The following is a 25,052-nucleotide window of genomic DNA, read 5'->3' as shown; positions in this document are numbered from 1 at the left end:
TTGTGTGAATAATTTTTGACCTTCCACATTTTCATTTAATCTAGAGAATCAAAGTACTATCATTTGCATATTTGGGATGTGCATACCTAAAGTGTAGCTATACTTTCATTCATTCCTTCTTTCCCAGCTTTCATGAACAGCAGTAGGTGTAATTCAGCATGCCACTATGTTACTGCTTCTTACAATCCCATCTTCAGGTCTAAGTTGTCCTTACTATATCTATCTGACAGAATAGCTATAGCGTAAACTACTTGACTTTCACTTTTGCTGACAGCGCTGGGAGACCAGGTGTAGGTGAGTCACCTGGTTTTGCATAGTAAAGGTCCCCTCCTGAGTAGTTTGGAAATATTATTGTCCCAAATGGCAGCCTAGCATCTGAAGGACTTCTGAAGCCAGGCTACTTCTAACCATGAAGGAGGTTGTTTTGCAAATGACTCCCTAGAGTAGACAAAGCTTTTTTGTACTCTTGTTAACCACATAAAATCGTGTTTAAAGCAAAAGACTTACGGCTTTATCTGTGGACTGCTGCCCTATAGTGGTTAAATACTGATTGTATTACATTGTAACAGGTAGCAGCTGATAGATACTAATGAAATGTAAAACTGTTGCAAGGTTGGCATTTCTTTAAAAGCTTTTTTCCAAAATGTCTAACATTGCTGTTTACTTTTGGGCTGGTATTTCTGAGATCTGGTTAGAACAATGTTACCAACTCCAGTTACTTTTCTGTTAACATGAGAGACTCAAGAATCCAAGGAAAAAGTATATAAAGGATGAGAAGCTTATGAGGAGAACCTCAACAAGATTAATTTAAAATTAGATTACTCATAAGCAGAATGCAGCATTTGTTATAGAATTGGTATAGAATCATAGAATCGTTTAGGTTGGAAAACACATTTAAAATAATGATCAACTGTTTTCTGAACTGTATAAGTCATATGAACTTATATGAACTTATATGTGTACAATTCTTAACCTGGCACTGCCAAGTCCATCACTTAACCATGTGCTCCCAAGTGCACCATCATTTACACCATTATCTGTTGATGGTAACTCAACCACTTCTCTGGGCAGCCTGTTCCCATGCTTGGTAACGCTTGAGGGCACAGCAGTGCTGAGTATACCTGGGGCATGATCCCTTCCCTGGTCCTGCTGGCCACTCAATTTCTCATACAGGCCAGGATGCCTTCTTGGCCACCTGGACACAGCTGGCTCATGTTCAGCTCCTGTCACCAGCACCCCCAGGTCCTTTTCCAATGGACAGCTTTACAGTCGTTCTGCCCCCAGCCTGTGGCACTGCCTGGGATTGTGGTAACTCAAATGCAGGACCCGGCACTTCGCCTTGTTGAACCTCACGCACTCGGCCCTGGCCCATCTCTCCAGCCATTCCAGATCCCTCTGCAGAACCTCCCTGCCCACCAGCAGACCAACACTTGTGCTCCGCTTGGTATCATCAGCAAACTCACCGAGGGTGAACTCAATCCCCTCATCTGTCATTAAGATGTTAAAGAGAACTGGCCCCAATTCTGAGCCCTGGGGAACACCCACTGGTGACCGGCTACCAGCTGGATTTAACTCCATTCACCATCATTCTCTGGGCCCAGCCATCTAGCCAGTTTTTCATACAGTGAAAAATGCACTTGTCTGGTTTCTCCCGGAGAATATTGTATGAAATGATGTCAAAGGCTTTACTAAAGTCTAGGTAGGCAACATCCGGAGCCCTTCCTCCATCCACTAAGCAGGTCAGATGTTTAACACTACATCACTCCTTAACACCGCTGCTTTCCTTGATTCTGTATTTGTAAAATCAGTGGGAATTTTTCTGCTGAGCTCTGTGGTAAAAGGTCAGTTTTGGAAACTACAGCACATTTGCTAAGAAGCAAGTTTTGCTACTGTTCTGCCAAGAAAATTTGTACTTCACAAACATTCTAACTGAAAGACGTGGTGGAGACTGGGATCCTGATTAATCCATCTTTTTACTGATACGGTGTAGGCAAGAATGTGTATGTGCTGAAATCTGGTCGCAGGAGATTACAGGACTTGGCTTAAGTCATGCTCATTCAGTGAAATACCTCACTGTAAAAACATTTCAAAGCCAGTGGCATAACAGACCCACTCACATATGAGAAGAAGTGATGTCTTAAGATGTCTGTAGGGGTACAGTTTCAGCTGTAATACAGGGCTTCCTTGTTTACTGGGTTTCTGAAGACTATGAGGATAAATGAGTTTAAAATATTTTTTAAATTATGTGTACGTGTGACACCATCACAAGCAGATAACAGTGAAAAATCTGTTCTCCTCATAGACTCAACAGCCTTCAGATGGTACTGTAGAAGATGCAAGGGGCTTCTGCCTGTCACTGAATGCTTTGTGCAGGCTAGTCTAGGATTTTCTCTAGATGGAAGGTGCATTAAGGCAGTTCAAGACCAACAAAGCATGTTTATATGTTTAAAGCTGACCACCTCTGTGTATGATTTTTGCTTGTGTGTTTCTTTCAGAAATTAATTTGAATAGAGTATTTTAAAGCAAGAAACAACAGTGTAAAAGATTTAGGGCTTCCCAGGAATTACTTTTTACCTCAGATTGTGTACACTGCTAAGCAGCTTCCAAGGTAGAGTAAACCAGTGAAGTATTTCTGTGTTTCTTTTACAACCAACTATAGGTCTGGAGACTTTGTAAGAATACAGAGTCCAACTTATTCTTCCTCTCACGTCTCCAAGATAAAACTGTCTGGGTGAAATGAACATGTTAATTGTCTGCAAAATGGACAGTAGCTCTGAACACATGGATAATTAGGCTAATTAATCTCATTCATTAAGAGGCTACTGCTGTATTTTCATTTGTGGTTGTTATGTTTAAATTTTGACATTTTAAACCTCATCTGGTCTGCATTTTTGTTAATTTTTGCTTTTACATCACCACAGAATAAGTTTCATATTGAAAGTTGTGGTAAATTTAATATTGAACATAAATGTTGTACTAAATTTAATTAGCAGATGAACATAAAGGATCATACATGCTTTAATATCCCATGCAGACTGCAACGTGTTTTCATCCTAAAATTCAAGACTTATTTTAATACTTGCCAGTATGGAAAACATGGGGAGGATGGAGGGAAGAAAAAGTTCTACTTTTGCCTCTAGTGTAAGGTGACTGTCTTCTAAAACATTTCTCATTAGGTTATTTCAAATGGAAGAGGAATCCTATGCATTTCAGAGCTTTATTTTGCATGTCCCTTTTATCTCATTCTGGAAAGTACAAAGATACCTTTTGATGAAATGTAGTACCTCTGGGATAGAACATGGAACAAAGCAGATCAATGCCTGGCAACAGAGTGTACGTGTTTTTAAGAAAACAGATGAAAGAAGAAGAAGAAATGAATCTTCCACTGATAGGGCAGCACAGAGCATCTGCAAGAATTACTTGTGTCATGAAATGGAAGCTGATTCACGTGTGCTACACCAACTGAAGGGCCTGTCTCCTTTATGATCTGGTTTCCTTGCTTTTTTCACATGCCCTCTCTTCTTCTGCCAGGCGTACTCTTTTGCAGGTAGCAGATGGTAACTTCCCTGTCTTTTACAGAAGCTGTAAAGTCTCCATGCATATGTCAAGGACTGTATGATGTGTCTTATGTCAGCTGTATACTACAAAATGGAGAAAATAGGTGTCAGGGAGATGGCTGTAGATGTGGAGGCAGAGTCCATGGGCATGGGCTATAAGGACTGCCTTTACAAGTCTGTTAAAGACAGATGTGGTCTTTCTAAATGGGATGAGACAGGTTTAAACTATTGCTGTGTAACTTAAATTGACATGAATATGCAGCAGTCTTTCTACAAAGAAAGATGCTTAGGATACCTCTTCCTCTGCATTAACATGCTGAAAGAATCAGGTGGGGTTTTAGCACCAAGTAGTATATATCCACGTCTACATTTCTGTACTCTTAGTTGTGAATATTGCCCCCCTTATGTAGGTATGGTCTTATTCAGAGTGCGCTGTCTAAGAGGTGATTGCCCATTTTTCAGATGAACGTGCCTCTGGTATGGTTTAGGAAGGATGAAATGGCAGCATTTATAAAATCTTACCTTTATTTTTTATGAAGACATCAGTATTTTTCAGACATACTTTATCTCAACTCTGAAAACAATCTATTTATGCGTGCGTGTACATGTGCACATTGGAATCTACTTTGCCTGTTTTGTTTCCTGCATGGGCTTATGGAGTTTAAGAACACTTTCATTAGGGAGTTTAAAAACACTTTTATTATGAATTATGGAGTTCCAAACACTGAGGGCAGGGAGTGGACATAAAAATGGATTAACTGTCAGAAGGCAATTCAGGAAAGAATCTGTTGTCAGTTCCCATATTTTTGTAAAAGTTAAGAAGTGTAAGTAAACATTTCCACTTTTGCATCTTCCAAATCACTTTTTAAAATTCAAAGTCCTCATTTTTAATGAGCCGGCACAACCAGGTCTTGAAGACTTCATAAACTGCCATAGTTTATTCTCATATACTGTTAAAGTTACAGGGAAAAGGCAGAAGAAAGCAACTGAATTTGTACATGAAGAGGAACATTCTTCTTTTCTGTGAAACTTCAGTATGTATATAAATAGATCCACAATGGCTCAGAGGTTTGACTGCTATGTAAGACTGAAAGACTGATTGTAGAAGACTGCAATTATCTTGAGGTATTCAAAGGTGTAAATTTTACAAGTTTTGAGCTGGCTGCAGGCCCTTTGACCGAGGACCTGTGTCCTCTGTTGTTTGGGAGTTTTTCTATGCTGTTCTTTTTTAAAATCACATTTTTGTCAGGATTCCATCAAACAAATTGTGAGCTAACATTAGCAAAAATGCCTTTTTCATTTTATCTCTCAGAAATCTGTATATCCCTTCTAGTAGTAAGACACTGCTTTGTAAATTAAAAACTTACTGAAAGGTTCTCATTTTCCTTTGTCACAGGAGCCTCCTTAGAGCATAAGTATCTTGAATACGAGCTAGAACCATAGACTCATTACTGCAACTAAGGCAGAGTTTGTTGTGTTGATCCATGTTGCATTATGATCAGATGTGACCGTAGTCATAAGCCAGTCAGTGAGATCAATCCTGTTGTATCATTTATTTTCAGGGGGATTTTATGGTCATTTTTCTAATTTCTTTGGTATCTCTTAGATAGCAGTACCTATCAGAGAGCAGCAGGCTCAGCTCTGCTTTAGCTTAATGCAAATATGTTTGTGTAGCTGCCTGAATGTCAGAGGTGCTTCTGGCGGGTCTCTTGTTTGTTCATGCAGGTTTTGTTTCCTTACATTTTAAAATTACCTTTATCATTGGTAGCTGATACACACAGTGTTGAAAGGAGGAAAATTATCATCTTCAAATTTAAATATTAATCCCTAAGGCTGTGGCTATGCCTTCATTTTAGTACGAAGGGACTCTCTTCCTCCATGCCAGGGATTCTGACAGAAACCGTCTGCTCACCTTGCTGCAGCTGCAGAAGAAACACTGCCTCTGCTCTGTGTAGCGAGCTCATAACACAATACAGTGTCAGGCTAAGTGGTGCCTCCAGTCATTTTCTTCTTATATCTGAGTATGTTTCATCCAGTTGTAACTCATTCAGTCCCCGTTCTCTTCTTTTTCTCTTGCATACCTCTCAGAAGCACAAAAAGGCATGCCACCATTTCAGTCCATCAAGCGGGTCACCCCACAAATGCCCAGTGGCTGACAGAGCATTACTGTTGTATTGCAGTGCTCTTCAGCTCCTGAGAACAGGCTTTGGGATATATTGCTCTTGCATGGTAAGTTGAGACACAGGACATCAGTTTAAAGGGAAGGCATTTGGTTTAATTTATATAGTCCTTATGTAAAAAAAGTTAAAGCCTAAGCAGATTTCAACAATTTCTAAATGTGCTGCTATCAAACTGGAAGTGTTGGATGGGTTTGGCTTGCTCTGTATGTAGTTAATAAGCTATCAACACTGCCAACAGCATAAGAAAATAGTTTGGACTGGCACTTCGCTGTGCTGTGTAGACTGCCTTTTAGATGAAGTAGCAGTAGGAAAACCAGAAATAAAACGTATGTCAGTACTAGCAACAGCTTACTGACAGGTTTTTCCTCACAAACTTATTTTAATGTCTTCTCTTAGACAGATAACAATTAATTCAGTGACAGTTTCCAGCAAACACTTTTTCAAATGTAGCAAGAGCAACATCACAATAGCACAGTTTGTACAGCTGCTAAATTGATGAATCATATTTAAGCCATGTTTTGTTCTCTTATCCTCTAGCAGCTTCTGAATGTTCCTTGCATTCTCACATTTCCAGATGTTAAAGACTAGGCTGACTCTCACCCTGCAGAAGGCATGTAGACTAATATATATTAGGTAGAGGTGTAAACTACATCCTAAATGGAATTTAGTTGCTGTAAATTTCTCCTGCTGTTATTTTGCCTGTTCTTTTGGGTTTTTTGTTGGTTTTGGGGTTTTTTTTGGCCAGATTATGCCCTATTTATTTCTGCTAGACTTTAATTAATTCCTGTATTGAGAGTAAAATTACAACACCCCCAAAGCTCTAATGCTCTATAAAAATGAGCAGTTGATCTGCCTAAGAAAATCACGTGTAGTAGAGTCTGCTTTACCAATCGATATTGTTGCATCACTGCTTGCATAATGCTGATCAAATATTTGGGCTCTTTATTGTGGAGATCTTAGCAAGCTGTAGATTGTGCCCTAGCACTCTTTACCTGCTATGACTGTTTTTCACTGCTGTGAAATACTCCAGTGTTTTTCAAAGTTGATGTCTAGTACATATAAGTCAGCTGGATCAGTAGCCAAGACTAAACATTCTTCTTGAGGAGTGAGCATGAGCTCAGCCGTCCAGCTGGCATCTTAAGCCACTGCTGCAGGAAACACAGTTTTGTGCTGAAATGGAGTAGGTGAGGACAAGTGGTCTGGTGACATAGTTTCAGAAACCATGGGATGGTTCCTGTCACCTGTGCCTGGGTTGCATCTGCTACATGGTAAGGTAGGCATGTGCCAAGTGGAGCAGTGGGATGGAGATCATAGTTTCTGCTGAATTTAGAAGCCGCATGGATGAAGCAAACATGTTAATGTGTGTAGTTGAGCTAAGATGGATCATGATCCATAAACATGCTCCAGATTAGGATGCTAGCTGGGTGGATACCTGGGCTGTGTTCTCTTTGTCTCTTTTTCCACTCCATTTATTGTCATATTGTGCACATGCAACTCATCTGCCTTAAAGTACAGCAACAAAATTCAAAGCTGCAATTCTACCTACCTAGAGGAAGCAGCTGCCTTTGAAAGCCTCATAAAAATTGCTTTGGAGACATGAGAGAGGTATGGAAGTTTGAATGAATATGTCATTTTATGGTGTACACTCTTTCAAATACAAACCCGATAGTTATTCATGATAATAGCATGATAGGTCAGGAGCTGGCAACTGGTAGCATTCCAGATGAGAAAGCTGGTGCTGTGCACCTTTCTAGGAAAGAAACCTGAGAAATCCAGAAATTTTTAGTGGTTTTGGATTAGTTTTGCCACTCTCAGAATTTCCTTATCACCACACAGCTGAATGAGCTGCTTACATTAAAGGAACAGGCAGCTACCAAATTTTTTTGGCACTCAGAAATACTGCACAGATGTCTTCTTTCTCTGTGGCACTGCAGTATAGGGCAGGGCTCCCACTACTGCTGTGTGGTGAACTTGTAAGAAATGTGGGTCTGAATCCAGATCCCTTTGCACAGAAGTAAATCTTGTGGGCATTTTATTATCCACAGGTTCACTATAGAGACTGATCAAATCATGGTACTGTTGTCATCAGAAGTAGAGATACCATACAGGAATAGATTCTCTGCTCCTTTTCTGTACTGCAAAAAACCAGAGATCGGCATGTCTTCCAGCCAGCACAGCCACCTTTTTAATACCAACTTCTTTTTCTCGTACTGGTGTCCTGCTGGGGACAGAGAGTGTTGAAAAAAAGCACACAGTGTTCTGACTGTCTTCAGCTCTCTGTCAGCTTTTGAGCTTCTGCCAGCTTCTCTTTGTCAGCTCCCAAGGCCACTCTAAACTTCAGAGGTGCTGGAGTTGTGACCAGCTTTCTGGCTGAACTTAAACTTTGCAGAGAGCCAGCCTCCTGTAGTGTGTGTTTGGTAAACAGGAGAGACTTCAATAATAAGTTTAAATGCATGAAATTAATTCTGTTATCATGGATACATTGCTATGTCTCAGCTATCAGCCCACTTCTGTGACTGGCATGCATAACATTTATTTCAATTTTTGTCGGCCGGAGGGTAATGCCTTCCTCATCTCTCATGGTGGGTGCCTCTAGACAGGGACTTCCCTTACAGAGATGCAGCACAGGGCAGTACTACACCAGTGCTTCTTCAGCAGTGCCTTCCCTGCCCTCACCCAGCTTTATTTCACTCACCAGAGGACAGCCTCCGGTGTAATGCATCAGCATAGCAGCAGAGACTCTGCAGTAACTCCTGTCAGTGCAGAAGCCTGCGGCATACTTTCATATTGTGCGCTAGTGCTGAATGTGAATGACTTCCCCTGTATTGCTGGAGTTGCAGAAATTCTGCAGTATGGGCCTTGGTAGTAGTTACAAAGCAAAAGGCTAGATCAAACTGAAGAACAGATTGTTCCAGCCACCCTCTTCCCTCCCCTTTGACAACTCTAGCTGAAGATAAAAAAAAGGGATTGAATCTAAGTGCAAAGAGTACGAACATGGTTCACAAGGTTCACAGGTTCACAATGCATATTTCTTACCACGTAACGATGCTGAGGTTGGGATCCTGACCTTTATGAATCCTTCTTGAGGAGAAATCGTTCCACTGAGATATTTTACTTTTGCTCCACACTGGCATTACTGGAGAGCTTATCCCACAAAGAGTTTCATTCATGGTTGACAGGCTTTAGCAATGGCTTGTCTTTCACACTGACAGTTCCTGTGTCTTACATATGTCACATCTATAGCCAGTTTCCCTGGCTTTGTGACCTGCCTTCAGACTGTTAGTGGAACTAATAAACAGGGCTGTGGGCCCTGCTACTAGCAGCTGTGAGGACTAGCAAGGCCAAGCTATTGTATAAATATAAAGGGTATTTAGAAGATGCTTTGTGAGAGAAGAAGGCAAGCCTTTTAGAGTCCAGTCATAGCCTTCCCTGCTTGAGTTTCCAAAATTCAGTTTACTTCCTGGTCTTTGAATAGTGGACTTTATTGTTCACACTCTGAATCCAACAGCAGAGTCAAGGGAACTTTTAAGGGTGAATAAAGCTAGCCAGCCTGTGGCTAGTTTGGTGTTGTGGTGGAACAGGCAAGCAAACAAAGATTTCTAGCTGGAAGAAAGTGATTTCAGTGTCATTAGGGGACAGACTATATTATTCCCTGATTAAATATATCTACTGAGTGACAGAAGGGAAAAAGAAAAGATGATCTCAGGCTTGTCTGGCAGATGCGTACCTAAAATACATCACGAACATTTCTGTTAGATATGCTGCTGATGGCAAGCAGTACCAGGTGCAAATTAATGCTAACCATTTTCCCATGTGCTTTGCAAATGCATTTCTTCCTTTTGCCAAGGAGAAAGCAAAGCCTCAATGACATGATCAAAGTCTCAATGAAAACAGGAGATAAAAATTAAGTTCTCTGGAGATTCTTAGATCTCTAGGTTTTTTTACTTGAAATATCACACTGTCTTCATGACCCATTACAGCTTCTGTGACAGGAGCGGTATCACTGTGCTCCTTACAGAGCAGCAGTTCTGTAAGGCAAGGATCTTCTGCTGCTGAGCTCCAGCTGGCATGGTGGCCTGCCATTGTGGCTGCACAGCTGAAGAAGAGGAATTTACTAATGAAATGGACTTTGCTGTAACTTAAATGTATGTAAAATTTTCATTTTACTAGTGAAGTGGCTTTTTTGTATTCTCATGTATTCTGTTGACAGTCTCCATTTTTCACAAATTGCATACATATTTAAAAGAAAAATACAGTAAAATTAAAATAATTTTAAATGCAGCATTGAGTGTGATAAGCTTTCCTTGTGAAATCTGTTGTATTTAATGGAAGTGTGGGGTTTGCTCACTTTCACTAACAAATAACAACAGTGTGAATGTAAGGCTTATCACACACTTCTAGCTCTTGTGAGATTATCACAATTGTTGAGTTTTCTGAAGTTTTCCAAAACTAATGATACTGGATCATTTGGCTTGTAAATGAGGACTACCCTCATCTAGATGGTTATTCTGGAAAAATTGAGCAAGATCACTCTACATCAGCTAAAATCCTTTTCAGTACATGATAAGGTGCTGTGAATCAACACTGATGTTTTCTTCAGCCTCTTAATGTTTCTGAGATAAGGTGTCTCCATATTAATCTGGAAAACTCCTTCTTTTATTCTATATTTTGATGCCAATTGAAAAAGAAGAACTCTTAAAATGCAGCTAATTTACACATGCTTTTGTGGTGGGTTTTTCTTATAGTTTCTATTCTAATTTATCTGAATAAGCAGAAAAGCTCCTCTCTTGCTGACTGTTATTGCTGAGAATGTGGTTTGCCACAAGATGTTTCCTAAGCTACAGAGAGCTAGGGTCATGATCATAAATCTAAATTGCAGATGTCACATGTTTTCCATGGTAATAAATTCTGATACCATAAATGCCAAACAATGCAGGATCATCCAGACACAAAAATTAGCCTTCAAGTGGCAGTTTTTTTCTTACTCTAGTGTGTGAAGTGATAGAATAAAAAAAAGTTTTGGTTAGAGACTGTGAGGTTTTTTTAAATAAAAATGTTCCTTTTCAAATATTTTCTTCTGAAAAGCCTGCAATGTTGGCAAATCTTTACCATATATACACAGACTTCTTCCCATTAAAATACTTTCTTTTGAAAGTCAGCTATATCTTCCTTGTGTTTGAAAAGCTCAGAAAGCATCACAGCATTTTAGAGCCTTTCTGAAAATCCTTAACAAACCTTAAGATAATGCTGTCACTGTGCTTCCTTATTGTGACAAAAAACCCTCAAAATGGCAAAAATGGCATGGAAGAACTTTAGAAACCTGTGGAAGAAATACTGAGCAATCAGGAATGAGAAATCAAGAGGGTGACTTGAATTTAATGAGCATGAACAACGGAAAGCATTATTTTTCTCCATTCTGAATATGTAACTTCATTCATTACTCCTTCCCATAGCTTTCATATTAATAAAAATTTTCCTTCTACCACCCTGTCCACTGTGTGACAATTTGATAGGACTATGCTGTCAACAGCCTTCCTTTGAGGAATAGAAGGTATGTAGCATGGATACGTATTTGGATGCAATAAGGAGACTGTTACTTTTTGGACTTACTGTGGTATCACCGCCTTGCAAACAGGGCATTCAATTTGCATCATAGGAAAAGGCAGTGTATTGTGTTGGTAATCTATTAAAAGCTGTTTTTCTACTCCTGTATAGAAACAAAGCTGCTATCTATACATGCTGCCAAATTAGTATGTTATTAAAATCATCAAGCTGCAAACTCAGGTGGCAACTAGTGTATTTTAATGCTGATCTTACTGCATTTTCAAATTTGGGTAGTGTCATATCATACTCTGCAGGGGTTTCTGATCACAATTGTTTGACCTGTGAATTGTTCAGAACTCTGGTACAATGCAGTGTTCTGGAATAGATGTTTAATGTGTTTGATTTGTATTAATATCTTGTGAGTTGTGAGAGGACAGCATCAGAGTCACATCTTTAGAGGACTGCGGTATGAGGCATTGTGTAAGCAAGTGATCATCAGTGTATTCTCTAAAAGGCAACTGGAATTTTCAAGATATTCATAGTGACTGCACAAGCATTCTTTTGTCCTTTGACATGCTGCATCATAACACGGCAACACACCAACAAAAAAAAAAGGGTTATTTGCACAAATATATGAAAAATGGTACAAATGGCTTACAAGTTTTGTTTTTCACATGAAATCCATCTACCAAACCTCATTCCTCTTACTATGGCTTATGTTCCAGCTCCTGTGAACATTTACCAAAATCTGTGTTTTTAATATTAACTGCTGGGGAAAAGAAAAAAAATGGTTTTTTCCTCTAACTGTAGGAAACAGGCCAAATTTTTTTGTTCCTGATGAAACCATGCTGACCAGCAGATGTCAAATTCATGTTCTGCCCGGGTGGGAATAGGATCTTTATAAAACTGGGATTTGCTCTAAGGAATTCTATAGCACTGTTTTTCAGTGAAATAAGGTATGAAGATCCCAACAGTAAAACATGACATTTGTAGGGGTAGAAGAAGTCTGTATATTCTTGATTCATAAAAATATTTTCAGAATACCCACTCCTTCCTTAAAAAGATTAATTTTAAATCTGTTGTAAAGCGAGAACCAAAATGTTGAAACCTTGAAATGATGTAGCAAGGGAGACTTAGTTTCTGGGTAGCTGTAGCTGTTAGCAGACAATGTTCCTGAGAGCTTCTGAAATTTTTGGCACAAGAGCAGATCCTGAGCTGATGGAAGCTGGCATGGTTTCATGACCTATAATAATCAAATCTGACTATCTTAGGTATTGATGGAGTGGTAGCCTTAGTGAAATGCTTTAACAGTTGATTTGGAGGATGAATATAAACAGACTGAAAAATATGTCTAAATTTAGTCAATACTACTAGAATGGCATAGATGTGGGCCCTATTGCAAATGTCTTTTTCAGGCCCAAAGGTTCCACCTGATCTCTTTTGATTATGGCCTTGAAAAGGTGGTGATACCCTCTGTGCTGGTTTGGCCAAACTTAGAAATATATCCTCTGAGAGAAGCAGGCCACAAACCACCGCTCCCCCACCAGGTTTGGGAAAAATCGAATTTTCCTCAAAAGAAAGTGAAAGAGATAAAAACTATTTGTTTAACAAACACACAGGAAAAAAAAAATAATGCTAAATAATATAATCTCTCGCTGTGGAGAGAAAAACCTGGGAAAATTTCAGAGTCCTTCCATAGTCTCTCTCTCTCCCCCTCCTTGGAGCTGGAATGGGGTGGTGAGCCCCCCTCCAGGGCCAAGGCCTTGGTGGAAATTCCTCCTGATGTATTGTGATGTTGAAACAGTCCAGCAGAGAAAAAGGGAAAAAAAATGAAGTCCCAGGAAAACAGAAGTTCAATTTTTGTTGAAAAGGAGCTGAAAAACTGGCCGAAAGCTGGCTGGAAAACAAGCAGGCTGCTTCCCCCCTCCAACTCTGCAGAAGCAGACAGGTTTTATCTTTGTGTCTTTGGAACATGAAAACAAACTGCTCTGAAAAAGTACACTTTTCTCTCTCCCCTCTCAGGCTCAGTTTAAAGGCATAGAAAGGCATATATACTAATTTCTGGGCATAGTGCAGCAATAGGGAATACAACATCAAGTCACCCCAAGACACCCTCTTTCGAGCAGATCATACCCTTCTGCCCCAAGGGGCAAGAACAGTTGAGGGTTTAACATTTTATCCTTAAATTTGAATTCTTAACTTGAGTTCTCCTCTCTGACTGCTTGAGTGACGGTTGTCTTCAAGGAAAAAAAAAATCAAAACCAAACGGTATTTCAATTTTTAAGTGGGATTTTGGTTCAGCTGTTTGTTTCCTGAGGTCTGTCAGTGTTTCTCCAAACCAGAGGTTTGTCTGGCTAATGGAGGTGAACACAGTTCCTTGAGGGCCTGTGATGTAACTACCCTGAGAGAAGAGACTCCCAGCCCCAGAGGGGCTGAAGGCTTAACAGTTCATCTCTCTCTCCTTTGGCTCACTCTTGTTTGTAACAGTACTTGACACAGAGCTTTACAAATTAATTTTCTGCTTAGTACATAGTTTTTTTAGCCACCTTAAATGAATGACTCTTGATGGTAATTGTGAGCCTAATATTGACAAGGTGACCAAAAACTGAAAGCAAGTTTAGAAGAGAGGGATGACCTGTCTTTTTGACTTCGCAGTAACCACTCCAGCAATCTGTAGGGTTGTGCTTTTAAGAGTGTCACACATTCCTCAGCTAGAGTAGTGATGAATATGAAAGAAAGGAGCAATCGCTATCGTTTATAGATGTGAATTAGGATGTTTAGGGTATCTGTGGGGATAATAAGCCATGTCTTTGCAAATCCTCATCAACTATGAAAATATTTCAAAATGATGAAATGTAGAGCTACAGCCAAAAAGGGCTGGGAGTTAAATTACCTTTGTATCCTTAGAGTTGAACTACAAGTATTAAAATTTATCTTAAATATTTAAGTGCTAGCATATTAGCGTACTGTTATTTTCAGAGATCTGAAATCTTTATGGTAGGAAGCTCCTGTGTCGATTTAGCTGTATTATCTGTGGAAGGATATCCATTTGCAGAAGATTCATTCATGAAACTAAAAATGAATACAAACTTTTAGGACACTGAAACTATCCCTTGTCCACTACTCCTAGCAGTACTGTGTTTGAATATTTTGTGGCACTTCACTCATCTCTGTAAGGCACAATTTAGTAATACAGACCACAAAAATTCATTTGTGTTCAAGTTATTGATAAGAGGGTGTCTATACAGTTTTGCATATCTCTTTTGCACAGGAAAGAAGGGAGAAATACAGTTCCTTGGTTTTTCCATAGTATTGTTGTTTCATTAATGCACCATTTTGGCTACTAATTTGTGAGAAAACAAACAGAGCTGATAGCTATTTCCTATTGCATAGATAATTACAGCCTGCATTAGTAAGTGCTTGGCCATGATGCACTTGCAGTTTTGTTGTAGTGAACTGGAGTGAAATTAAAATTATTCAGATGTCTGGATTTTACTAATTGCATGTGAGTGACTGGTGGTATTCCTCCTCTTTATACTAAAAAATACTATGGAAGACTTATCACAGTGGTTAAAACCAAGAGGGGGAAAGTGCAGTTTTTCTTTTCTTTCTTCTTGTTTATTGCTGGAGTCACTTCACTGAAATCAGTAGTTAATAACTCATATGTCTGATTAATTTCTTATGACAAGTTCCACCATCCCAGTGAAAGATTAGTATATTCACTGGATCATGTGCACCTGACTTAGTTGAAGGATTATACCACTAAAGTACTTTGTGACTGACAATGTAATTGCTAAAATCCATTTTGAATGTTGCTGCATAGCAGTTTCCTTTCAAGTCTGTTATTGTCAATATTACTGACTGTAAAGGGAAACATAGTTCAATGTATTACATTGTATCAGGGAAATGAAACAGTAGCACAATATAATTTTCCAACTAGTTTTCAAACTGAATATTTTATAAAAAACCCATAGTATTCGCTGAAGTCATACTACCAGAGTTGCCTTTCTTTCTTTCTTTCTAGGTAAGTGAGTTGGGTATTTTATATATCATTTATGTAACACTCAAGATCTTTCATGGTGTGAATATAGGGGTTTTTTTAATCAATCTCTCTATCTTTCTCTCTATCAAGTTTATATATAAACTTTTGATTTTTACTACTTCGGGTTGAGTCAGTATCTGAGAGTTCTCAGGCATGGGTGCCTCTTGCGCTCTGGATGGCTAGAGCCTGGCCTTGGGAGCTTCTTACTGCTCTGTGCTTAGGTATGGTTTCTATCCTTGGTCAAAGATTGGGTCTCTGAGGCTTGAGCAGTAATATTTTATTTCTGAGTGTTTAACTTCAGAGTGTGTTTGAAACAAGTTTTTCAGAAGGAATAAGTGTGATGGTTGTACTGACTTAACAGGAAAAAAATCCTAGCATTTCTACAAGGAAATGTCGCAGCTAGATTTTTCAGTTGTTGCTGAATCTGTTTATTGTTCTTATTTTAATTGCAGAAAGTGAGTGAAAAAGTAGGAGGTGCAGAAGGAACCAAGCTAGATGATGATTTCAAAGAAATGGAAAGGGTAAGTCTAAATACAGATGCATATATTCATTATTACCAAGCATTTTTTTCTTTCTAGGACAGGAATTTCAAAGGTTTTGTCCCTGAGTCACTCAGAGAATTTTGAAATACTCAGCTTTTATTCAGAGTTTTCCATTTTCTATTTCTTTTTGTTTTCTGACCAAGGGATATGTAATGTATGGCACTCTATAATGCAAATATTTCATTCAGAGATTGAGGCTTAAGTCAGCTACAAATTAGCTGTATTTAAACCCTTGCAGAGGACCTCTGAAAACTGAGTCTGTTTACAAGACGGCTATTTCAGTGGCAAGGGTGCTTGTAATTCTCAGCTCCTTGATTGTCAAGGCACTGGGCTTGACAGTGGCACTGGGATATTCATTCACAGGTTCAGAGGTCCTGTTAGGCAGTCTCCACTGGCCAAATGCTTCAGGCAGATGGGGCTAACCCTCCCAACAGGCTGCTTGGTGAGGCTGGCAGTGACAGCGCTGAGTATCTTAGTGGAGAGGAAAAAAAAAGAAAAAAAAGCCACACCTGTGTGTGGCAGTGATAGTATTTCACCTGAAAGGATCAATAGGGGCAGGGTTTTTTCAGGCTTCAACTTTGAAAAGTACTGTCAAATCTTGTAATAAAAACTTGTGCTATGAGATTTGTAAGGTGTGTATCTGATATATAACTCTGATTAAGAGAAGAAGAAGCTGTTTATCTGTACCTTTGTATAATGAGGTGGGGAAAAAATCTTGGATGGAAAATAAAGGACATATCCTTTGTGCTTCTTACAGAGAAAGTACAGAGTTGGGTTCTCCCCTTCCTCTCAGCTTCTGTTTGAATGGGTTGCAAGTATAGGCATTCCCACTGGAAGATGTTAACAAAGATACAGAAAACTAGTGTAAAGTTTAGAGTGGAAAACAGGACATCACAACAGCCAGGTGTGAGTCCCACATCGTGCTTGGCATCGGTTGGCAGCTCAAGAGATAGGAGCACTGAGAGCTGAGAAAGAAGTGGTGTAAACTTATCAGTTGCCTCCACACTCCCCACCTGGCCCTGTGCCCACTGCCAGCTTTTCTGCAGGCAATGGACATAATCCTTCTGCATGTCCCTGGCCTTCTGTTCCCTCACCCCCACTATCCTCTGCAGCCTCCTAACCATTTCTGCGTTCCCTGCCAGGCAGTTCAGCAACTTATTCACCCAAGTCTGGCAGACCTCTCCTGCTTCTCTGTGTAAAGGATAGAGCAAGACCCGGCAGATGGCAGTGACAACAGGAAAAAGGAAAGACATCATGACAGCCTGATGCAACCAACCTATCTCAGGTGTTCTTTTTTAAAATAGGAACTTGCCATTATGGTAAAGGAGTTCACTCTGTGGGACACAAGCTACCCTGAAGAGAAATGCAATGTGTCCTCATAAATACAGAGTACAGGACATTACAGGGATCCCCAATCTGCCAAAGCAGCATTTTTTCTTTGAGACCTGATTCTGAGAGTGAGAATAGTTGCATACTTTGCAACATTCGTCTAGGAAGTGGATAGGAACTGCTTTCTGAGAAAGGAAAACTTCTTAATACAGAAGAAAGTAGAAGAAAGTAATGCTATTCAGTTCTAAGTATTTTAAAATCCTAAATATAGGAATCAGCCAGGGGGAAATGGTCAGTGCATTCATGCTGATAGGTTTCTTGAAACTGGAAACTGAGTGATATTTAGTCTTCCTTACCCCAATTTTACCAGACCTTGCTCTGGAAGAGGTAAACAGCCCATTTTATTGTTAGTGGTTGATTTTGAGTGACTTCTACTTCCTTTCTGGCAGTTATTAGGGGATCAAAGATAGCCAGCTATCCAAAAAGTTGTCAGCGACTGTTCTATCAAAAAGTTTATACCCAGGGTTATATAAAGAATTAGCGCTGTGCAGTGATCAAATGTATCAATAATGCTGTACAATGTATCAAATTCCTAATACATCCTGAGGTACTCTGTATTGATGGCCTTACTTTAGAATGGATCTGCTATAAACTGAAATGGTGGACTCACGCTTTAGTAGTTTTCCAGGTATTATCACCATTTTGGTACCAGGGCTGTTCTGAAGTACATAAAAATAAAATTGTAAGAAGAGTTAAAAGAATTTATAAGAACAAAATGAGAGAAAAACTTCTTCCTTTTGTCTAACTTTCATGTTTCTTTTTGTTTAACCCTCTGTCTTTTAGAAAGTGGATGTTACCAGCAGGGCAGTTATGGAAATAATGGCAAAGACAATAGAGTATCTTCAGCCAAATCCAGGTAACCCAATTTCACAATTTTACAATTTTGCAGCACTTTTTGAAAACACTCTTTCTTACCAGTATAAAGTCTGACAGATCTCATCCTCACTGGTGCAATTAAGGCTGACACAAAATTGGTGAAGTTACCGTGAAGTAAGCAACAGAGATGAGTACAGGCCTCTATGTTAGGCTGTCATGGAGAATGGAGACTGGCTTTGGAAGGCTTGTTTTCCTTTTGAGTCTTCTTACTTTGGGTAAGTGGGCAGCACATGCCCACCAACCAGGTGCATTTACTTGTAGGAGCCTGTGTGTCAGCAATGTGAGCCTGGGGGCCTCCCCTGAAGCTGGCGACAGCTGTGGACTGCCCAGGGCAGCAGGGCAGTGCCTGCAGCCAGCGCCCGTCCCACAGCTCCAGCCAGGAGTGGGAGCCACTGGGGCAGCCCTGACATCAGGCACCACCCTGGGCATGGGGCAGCTGAGGCCCTGCAATCAGCCCACACGTGGGGACCAGGAGAGGCACGGTAGGAGTGTCTGCAGAAGACAGCTCTTTCTTTTACCTTCCCAGTCATTCGCCATGTGAAGGAAAAGGACCAGGCAGTCCTTGCAGACCATGGTAAAAAAGGCAAAGTTCCAAAGCAATTTCCTTCATGGCACAAGAAGAGATACCTCTTCTCCTTTTCCTCTGGACCTCTGGCAATTTCCCACCCTTATTACAGAAAAGGGATGGTGCAAAAGAGCTTTTGATGTCATACCGGAGAAAAGGACAGAAAACCGAGTGTTATCAGACATGTCTAAACTGAACCCTCAAAATAGAAACCAATGAGTCTTTTCCATGGGGAGATGGAACAACATATTCAATTGGGGTCATGGAGAATTACATGTTCCTCTTTTGCCAAAGGTTTCTTGCAAGGAGGGGTGATCTGGACCTGTAATAAACAAGTAAACCATTACATTGAATAATACGGAGACTTCTGTAATGATCTAGGAACATAAGTGTTTTGATACTAGCGTAAGTCAGTGCCAGCATCACTAATAAGGTCAATGGAGTTAGCTTGTGATAAATCACAAAATCACAGAATATGCGGAATTGGAAGAGACCCTCAAGGATTATTGACTCCTGGCCCTGTGCAGCACCATCCTCAAGAGACACACCATGTGCCTGAGAGTGTTGTACAAACACTTCTTGAACTCTGTCAGGCTGGTGCTGTGACCACTTCCCTGAAGATAAAATCAGGCCCTCTATCTACCATAAGTATCTTAGAGTTTCATGGAACTACAAACAAAATTCACTCATTCACACTGAGAAATTTTATTCTTAATAGCTAAAATAAATTTGAACTGCTGTGAAATATTTCAACTCCAGTGTGGTATGCTGAAGGACTGTTGCTGGTACAGATTAATTAGAGATATTTTTATGTTAGACCACAGAAGAGAAGATAATATTTTGATGATGCTTGAAAAAACTAAAAAGGAGAAGTAGTATTTACAAGTTCAAGAACAGCTAGAGAGAAAATAATGATGACTAGAACAGTTTCTATGTCAGCAGATGAAAGTCTCTGTATGATTTGAGTCTACAGCTTCATTGCCCATCATAAGAAAATACTCTGCAGGAAAAGCAACAGGATTGGCAAACATTATGGGGATAGTGATAAAATTGTTAACTGCTGTCAAACTGCTGTTAAGCAGCACTGTGTAGACTGAGTTCAGTTCTTCTCTGACTGCCTTCCTGACACAGCTGAGTGGTTATGATTGCTGTGAATCATGAAACAGGCTCACAGCAAAAGCAGAGAGCAAAATTTCTGCAAGTAGCTAAGGGTGTGATTTCAGGCAGGTGCAAATTTGGAATGCTGCCTGAAAGAACAGTTTCCATAGTCTAGCTACATATCCCTTCATCTGCTTGTGGCACGTGCAAGTAGAATCAAAAATTAAAAATCATAATAGGCAGGAGGAAGATTTACTTTCATGCCTATATAATGAGATCATGTTACTCATTCTACAAGTAAGAGGAAAGGAGGACTAAATCTTTTCAGTATTCATCTGATCTTAGATTGTTTTATGTCAGTCGCAAAATGGCTCCCTAGAGTGAGAAGAATTGTAATTTATTTTTTCAATAAAATAAAAATTTTTCTCCTTTAAAATTCTCCCTATAACTATATTACCTTTTACATGGGTCACCAAAAATACCAGTTTTCAGTATTTCCCATTTTCTTTCTCACTTTCATAAAAATTAGGAATATTACATTGGGAAAACGGAGGGAATTTAATTAAAAAAAACCAAACCAAAACAAGCCATGAACAGGAAAGAAACCATTTAACAGCAGTATTTTAAAGATTAGAAGTTTACCTGGGTTTGGTAGGAAGAAGAGGAGTTGGGATGTAGCACACATTCCTTGATATGTAAGATGTGCCTGGAAAACACTTGGATAACATAATACTGTGATACTACAGATCACTTGGGTCTGTGGTGTTTTGAAACATCAGTAAAAGAAGTATGCCTCATTGTCTAACTTTTGCTTTCTACTCTTACCTTGCTGTCCAAAATATAGCCACTTCATTTTTTATATTCCCTCTTACACTTCTTTCTTTAATTTCTGAAAATACTCTCATTTGTTCCTGATTTAATTCAGCTTGCTGCCTCCATTCCTCTGACTAATCTTGATTGTGCCTTAGTTTCTTTTGTGTTTCTGTATTTTCTTATTCCCACCATCATTTCAATGACATTTAACTTTGTTAAAATGCAGTTTCTTATACTGAACTGACTGTTGTTTTTTAGTGGGTAGAAACAGAAGGCATCAAGAAATTCAGATGTTGACAAGCATAATCTGATGGCACTGAAGGGTAATGGGAAAACTAACAAAAACATAATCATGTTAAAAATGTTAAAAATATGTTGTGCTTTCATAGCTGCTTCTCAGGCAAAATAAGTACTGTGAGACTTGCCTGATTTTCCTGTGTCTGTTTCCATCTCTGTCTCTGTGTGAACAGATACATAAGCTGCAAAGTCAAACATACTCAACAACAAGAATTCTCTCTTGATATGCACTTTTTACAATAAATATATGAAAAACATTTGTTGACTCCAGTCTGCTAATACTATGTTTTGCTGCAATAATGTGTGCAAGGTTGGATTTTGACCAATGAAATCAGCGCACAACAGTGTGAACTACTAATGTTTTGTAAACAGAAATACTAACTTTTAAGAGCACCTTATAAAGTCAAGCATTTGCAAGGGGGAAGGTAGAGATATTCATAGCTGTCCTTCAGTAGCACAAACAATAATGTAGTTAAGAAACATGCTCTGAGTCCACATTGCTGACAACACGAATTACCTGGCAAAATTTGAAGCCAAACGGCATTAATTAATTCACTCTCTTCAGGCCATTCACATGCTGTTGCAAAAATTCACTAAAGTACATCAGCAAACAAATTCATTCTTTTATGTTTGCTGTCTTTGTTTTCATCAATTATGGTACTTGTGTCCTTTCTTTTGATCTTCAGTTGTGTGTCTGAAGTAAAATGCAAGCCAAAGTACAATTGAAAATCTTATTGAAGTAGGAGTTTCCCTAAATCCCCATAAAAAGCAAAAAGTGTTGCAAAGGTTGCTGCACATCATGTTTGGGGACATAGGCCGCCTTTAATATTCTACAACAGAAAAACTTTCAGACATTTAAAAAATGGGGGATACCACAGTTTAATCTTGAGTGTACCTAGTCTGAACTTTCCCTTGAGGGGAAGGCTGGCTCAATCTGGCATCCATCTGGTACTTAGGGATTTTAAGATAAAGAAGAATTTGGAATATGTTAAAGATTTTCTTCTCTGTCACGTGTCAAACATGCTATCTTGGGAGTGTTCCTGGGCTTACTTCTGTCCAAGTCATTTCAAGGGAAGCTTTGACTTAGAAGTTCAGGACAGAGACTCCTCTCTAGTCTGCCAACAAAATAAAAATGGTAATGACCAACAACATTTCATTCCTTTGCTCTAAGAAGAACTAATGAAAAACAGGGCTTAGTCCTAAACCTATGTAGGTTTAAAGTACATTTTAAGTCACTCACATAAATGTAAACACAAGAATGCATTTATGCCTGTGTAGGCAAACAATAGCATGTTTGTAACATCTGTCACTTGCCTCCTTCAGCTTCCAGAGCTAAACTCAGCATGATCAACACTATGTCAAAAATTCGAGGCCAGGAAAAGGGACCAGGCTACCCTCAAGCAGAAGCCTTGCTGGCAGATGCGATGCTGAAATTTGGCCGAGAACTTGGTGAAGAATGCAACTTTGGTAATTTGTTTACTTCCTTTTCCATTATAATGTAATAAAAATGGTAGTAAAATTTCATATAGCTTTCACTATTAAAGGGCTGCACTCTTATAGAGGAAGAACTTCTGCAAGAAGCATTAGAGTTCTGCTTCATCAGACTTTAAGTTTGGTCTAGGCCTGTTTTGAGTATCTTTTGAAGATTTGGACTAGAGAATTTTTCCTCATAAATGAAAGTCAAATTGTTTCCATTTGTACCAATAACCAGATAGGCTTTAGCTCTCTATCATAAATTGTGATACTGTGACTGTGTTGGGATGAAATACATCCATGTACAGAAACTGTGTTGTTGTCTCTGCATATACAGACCAAAGCCTCTTTGCCCTCAGAATCGTTAAACTGTTATTGTCTTCATTGCAAGCAAGGAATAAAAGCCAAGAGATTTTTAATAGGCTTTGGCCTTTTTTTCTGACCAAATTCCACATTTTAAGGCAATGTGAACACTCCTGTCTTATCTGTTAATTGCTCCTCCCTCCAAGCCCAAATGAGTTTACAGCTGAGTTACAAATGTTAAACTGACTCTTAAAACTTTGTTCAGCAGTAGAGTTCTGGTTATAAAAAGATGACATTCACAACAGCATATTTTGTCTTTCTGGCTTGTTTGGACTTCTCTGTGGCCATTTCTACATGACAACACACAGGACCCTCAAATTGGACTGTGAAACTCCTATTCTCTATTTGAACCATCATAAAACTGTTTTCCTGACATTTGGAATGGAAAAAAGTACTTTCTTACTTGTTTTATGTAATTCACTAGTTAGCTTGACAGATGTAGTTTGATTTGTGCTAAATACTACTGATTTTTTTTAATGGGTTGCCTCTCATTTGCTAAATTTCAAACATATTTTTAAAAGGAAAATGAACAAATATAATCTAGTTTCTGCAAATTGCTGTATATTCTGTGATAGCTGCACTAACATGCAGCAGAACAGATACAGCAATTATTTTCACATTCTTAACTAATAGCAGCTATTATGGCTATTTGTCAGTCTTTGTCCAAATCTGGAAGGCTCTCTCATTTCACAGTGCATTGCTGGCATCCACTGCTTGGGAGACAAAGCTCTTTTGGTTTTCAGACCCTTCGTACTACTTCAAAGTGGATTTTTTTTATCCCTAACCTATACCTCAAACCAAGAGGGTATGTTTGAGCTTCTTGCTTTTCTTCTTATGCAGCAGAAGTAAAACAGAATGGTAATTTTTGTGGCCCTCAAGTTAATCCTGGAGGAAATCTCAAAAGGCAGCTAATTAGGGTTATTGAAGTTTATGAGCTTCAAACACCTACACTTGAGTAGTCTATGTAGTAGACCTCCCAAATATAGTAATACTATGAAGTCTATAGTCTCATCAAAAAAACCTTTCATTAAAAAAAACAATCTGTGAAATTGTTAAGAATTTTTACATTTGATACTGTCACCAGTCTCACTGATAGAAACGGGGAGACTTAGGCTTGAATTAAAACTATTTTAAATGCAATGTAGTGATGGTACCACTGAGAAAATACAGTTAAATCTCTTCCAGCATGTTTGTTTCAACAGAATGAGGAATAAATGGACAACAAGGGATGTGGAGGAAGCTGTCTTGACACAGCATGGAACCACAAATTCAGCTGTATTACAAGGCATGAACTCTGGTGGCTGCAGTGGTGTAAAATCTATATTGCTCTTTCACATAGTGCATCATCCTCTGTTTCTTTCCTAAACTTCAGACTTAAAATGAAATACTAACTGAATTTTCCGTGAAGTTTCCATGAGTCAGCTTCATTCTATGGTGATTCAAAACTAGGTTAATTTGAGGAAAACTGCATCTTTTCTTTCAGGACCAGCACTTGTTGATGTAGGAGAAGCTATGAAGGAGCTTTCTGAAGTCAAGGACTCTTTAGATATGGAAGTAAAGCAAAACTTCATTGACCCACTTCAGAATCTCCATGACAAAGATCTGAGAGAAATACAGGTATTTCCATCAATGCAGTATTTTAATAATGCCAAATGTGTGGACTGTCTATATATTCAGAATTTTTATTAGTTGTGTAGTTTAAAATGGGGCACTCAGGTTTGAAGAGACTTGATTTTTGTCTCTTTTGGCTTGAATTTTACATTTCAATTCTGTGTCTCTTGTTGATGGTTTAGAAAGGGAAAGATCAAAATTTGAACATTTTTGGATGGTAGAATTTTCAGTCTTATGCAGGCATGAACACAGTACTCTAAGCTTACCATTTGAAAGCTCGTTTCACAAAATAGATGTACCAATGTTTACATTCCATTTTCTAGTGTATGGCAAATGCTTATTGGCCTAAGTAGCTGCTGTTCTCAGCTCAGTAAGGCTTTAATACTATTAAATATATGTGGATGAAAGATATCTTGGACTGTTTGATGTACTTTAGAAAATTGGTAGTTATATCACAGTCGATGACAAATTGATTCTTCTGGGAGAAAGTAAACGCCTCAAGTAACCATGGTCATGCCGGTAGCATTAACTTTTGGCCAGTTGGATGTGGCAGCTGCTAAACAGATAAACATGAATGTTACCTCAGTTAACAATCTAGAAAATCTTCAGTATAAGAAAATCTTAAGATAATTTAGTGGTCTGGTAGAAATTATTAAAAATATTTTCTGTGTTGCTTTGTTTATGAGTGCTGTCACACAGACA

At 39.0% G+C, this 25,052-nt stretch overlaps 1 protein-coding gene across 1 annotated transcript in view; it reads left to right on the top strand.

Annotated features, from left to right (window-relative positions):
- SH3GL2 (SH3 domain containing GRB2 like 2, endophilin A1) overlaps nt 1–25,052 on the top strand; it is a 92,583-nt gene that overhangs the window by 58,261 nt on the left and 9,270 nt on the right. Inside the window, exons 2-5 of the mRNA XM_048292489.1 lie at nt 15,776–15,844; nt 18,038–18,110; nt 22,227–22,370; nt 24,223–24,356. Of these exons, the coding sequence (XP_048148446.1) occupies nt 15,776–15,844; nt 18,038–18,110; nt 22,227–22,370; nt 24,223–24,356 (420 nt within the window). The remainder of the gene's footprint in view (nt 1–15,775; nt 15,845–18,037; nt 18,111–22,226; nt 22,371–24,222; nt 24,357–25,052) is intronic.

This window comes from Corvus hawaiiensis, chromosome Z (assembly GCF_020740725.1).
Source record: "Corvus hawaiiensis isolate bCorHaw1 chromosome Z, bCorHaw1.pri.cur, whole genome shotgun sequence".
NCBI lineage: Eukaryota > Metazoa > Chordata > Aves > Passeriformes > Corvidae > Corvus > Corvus hawaiiensis.
This window is presented reverse-complemented; position numbering and strand designations above follow the sequence as displayed.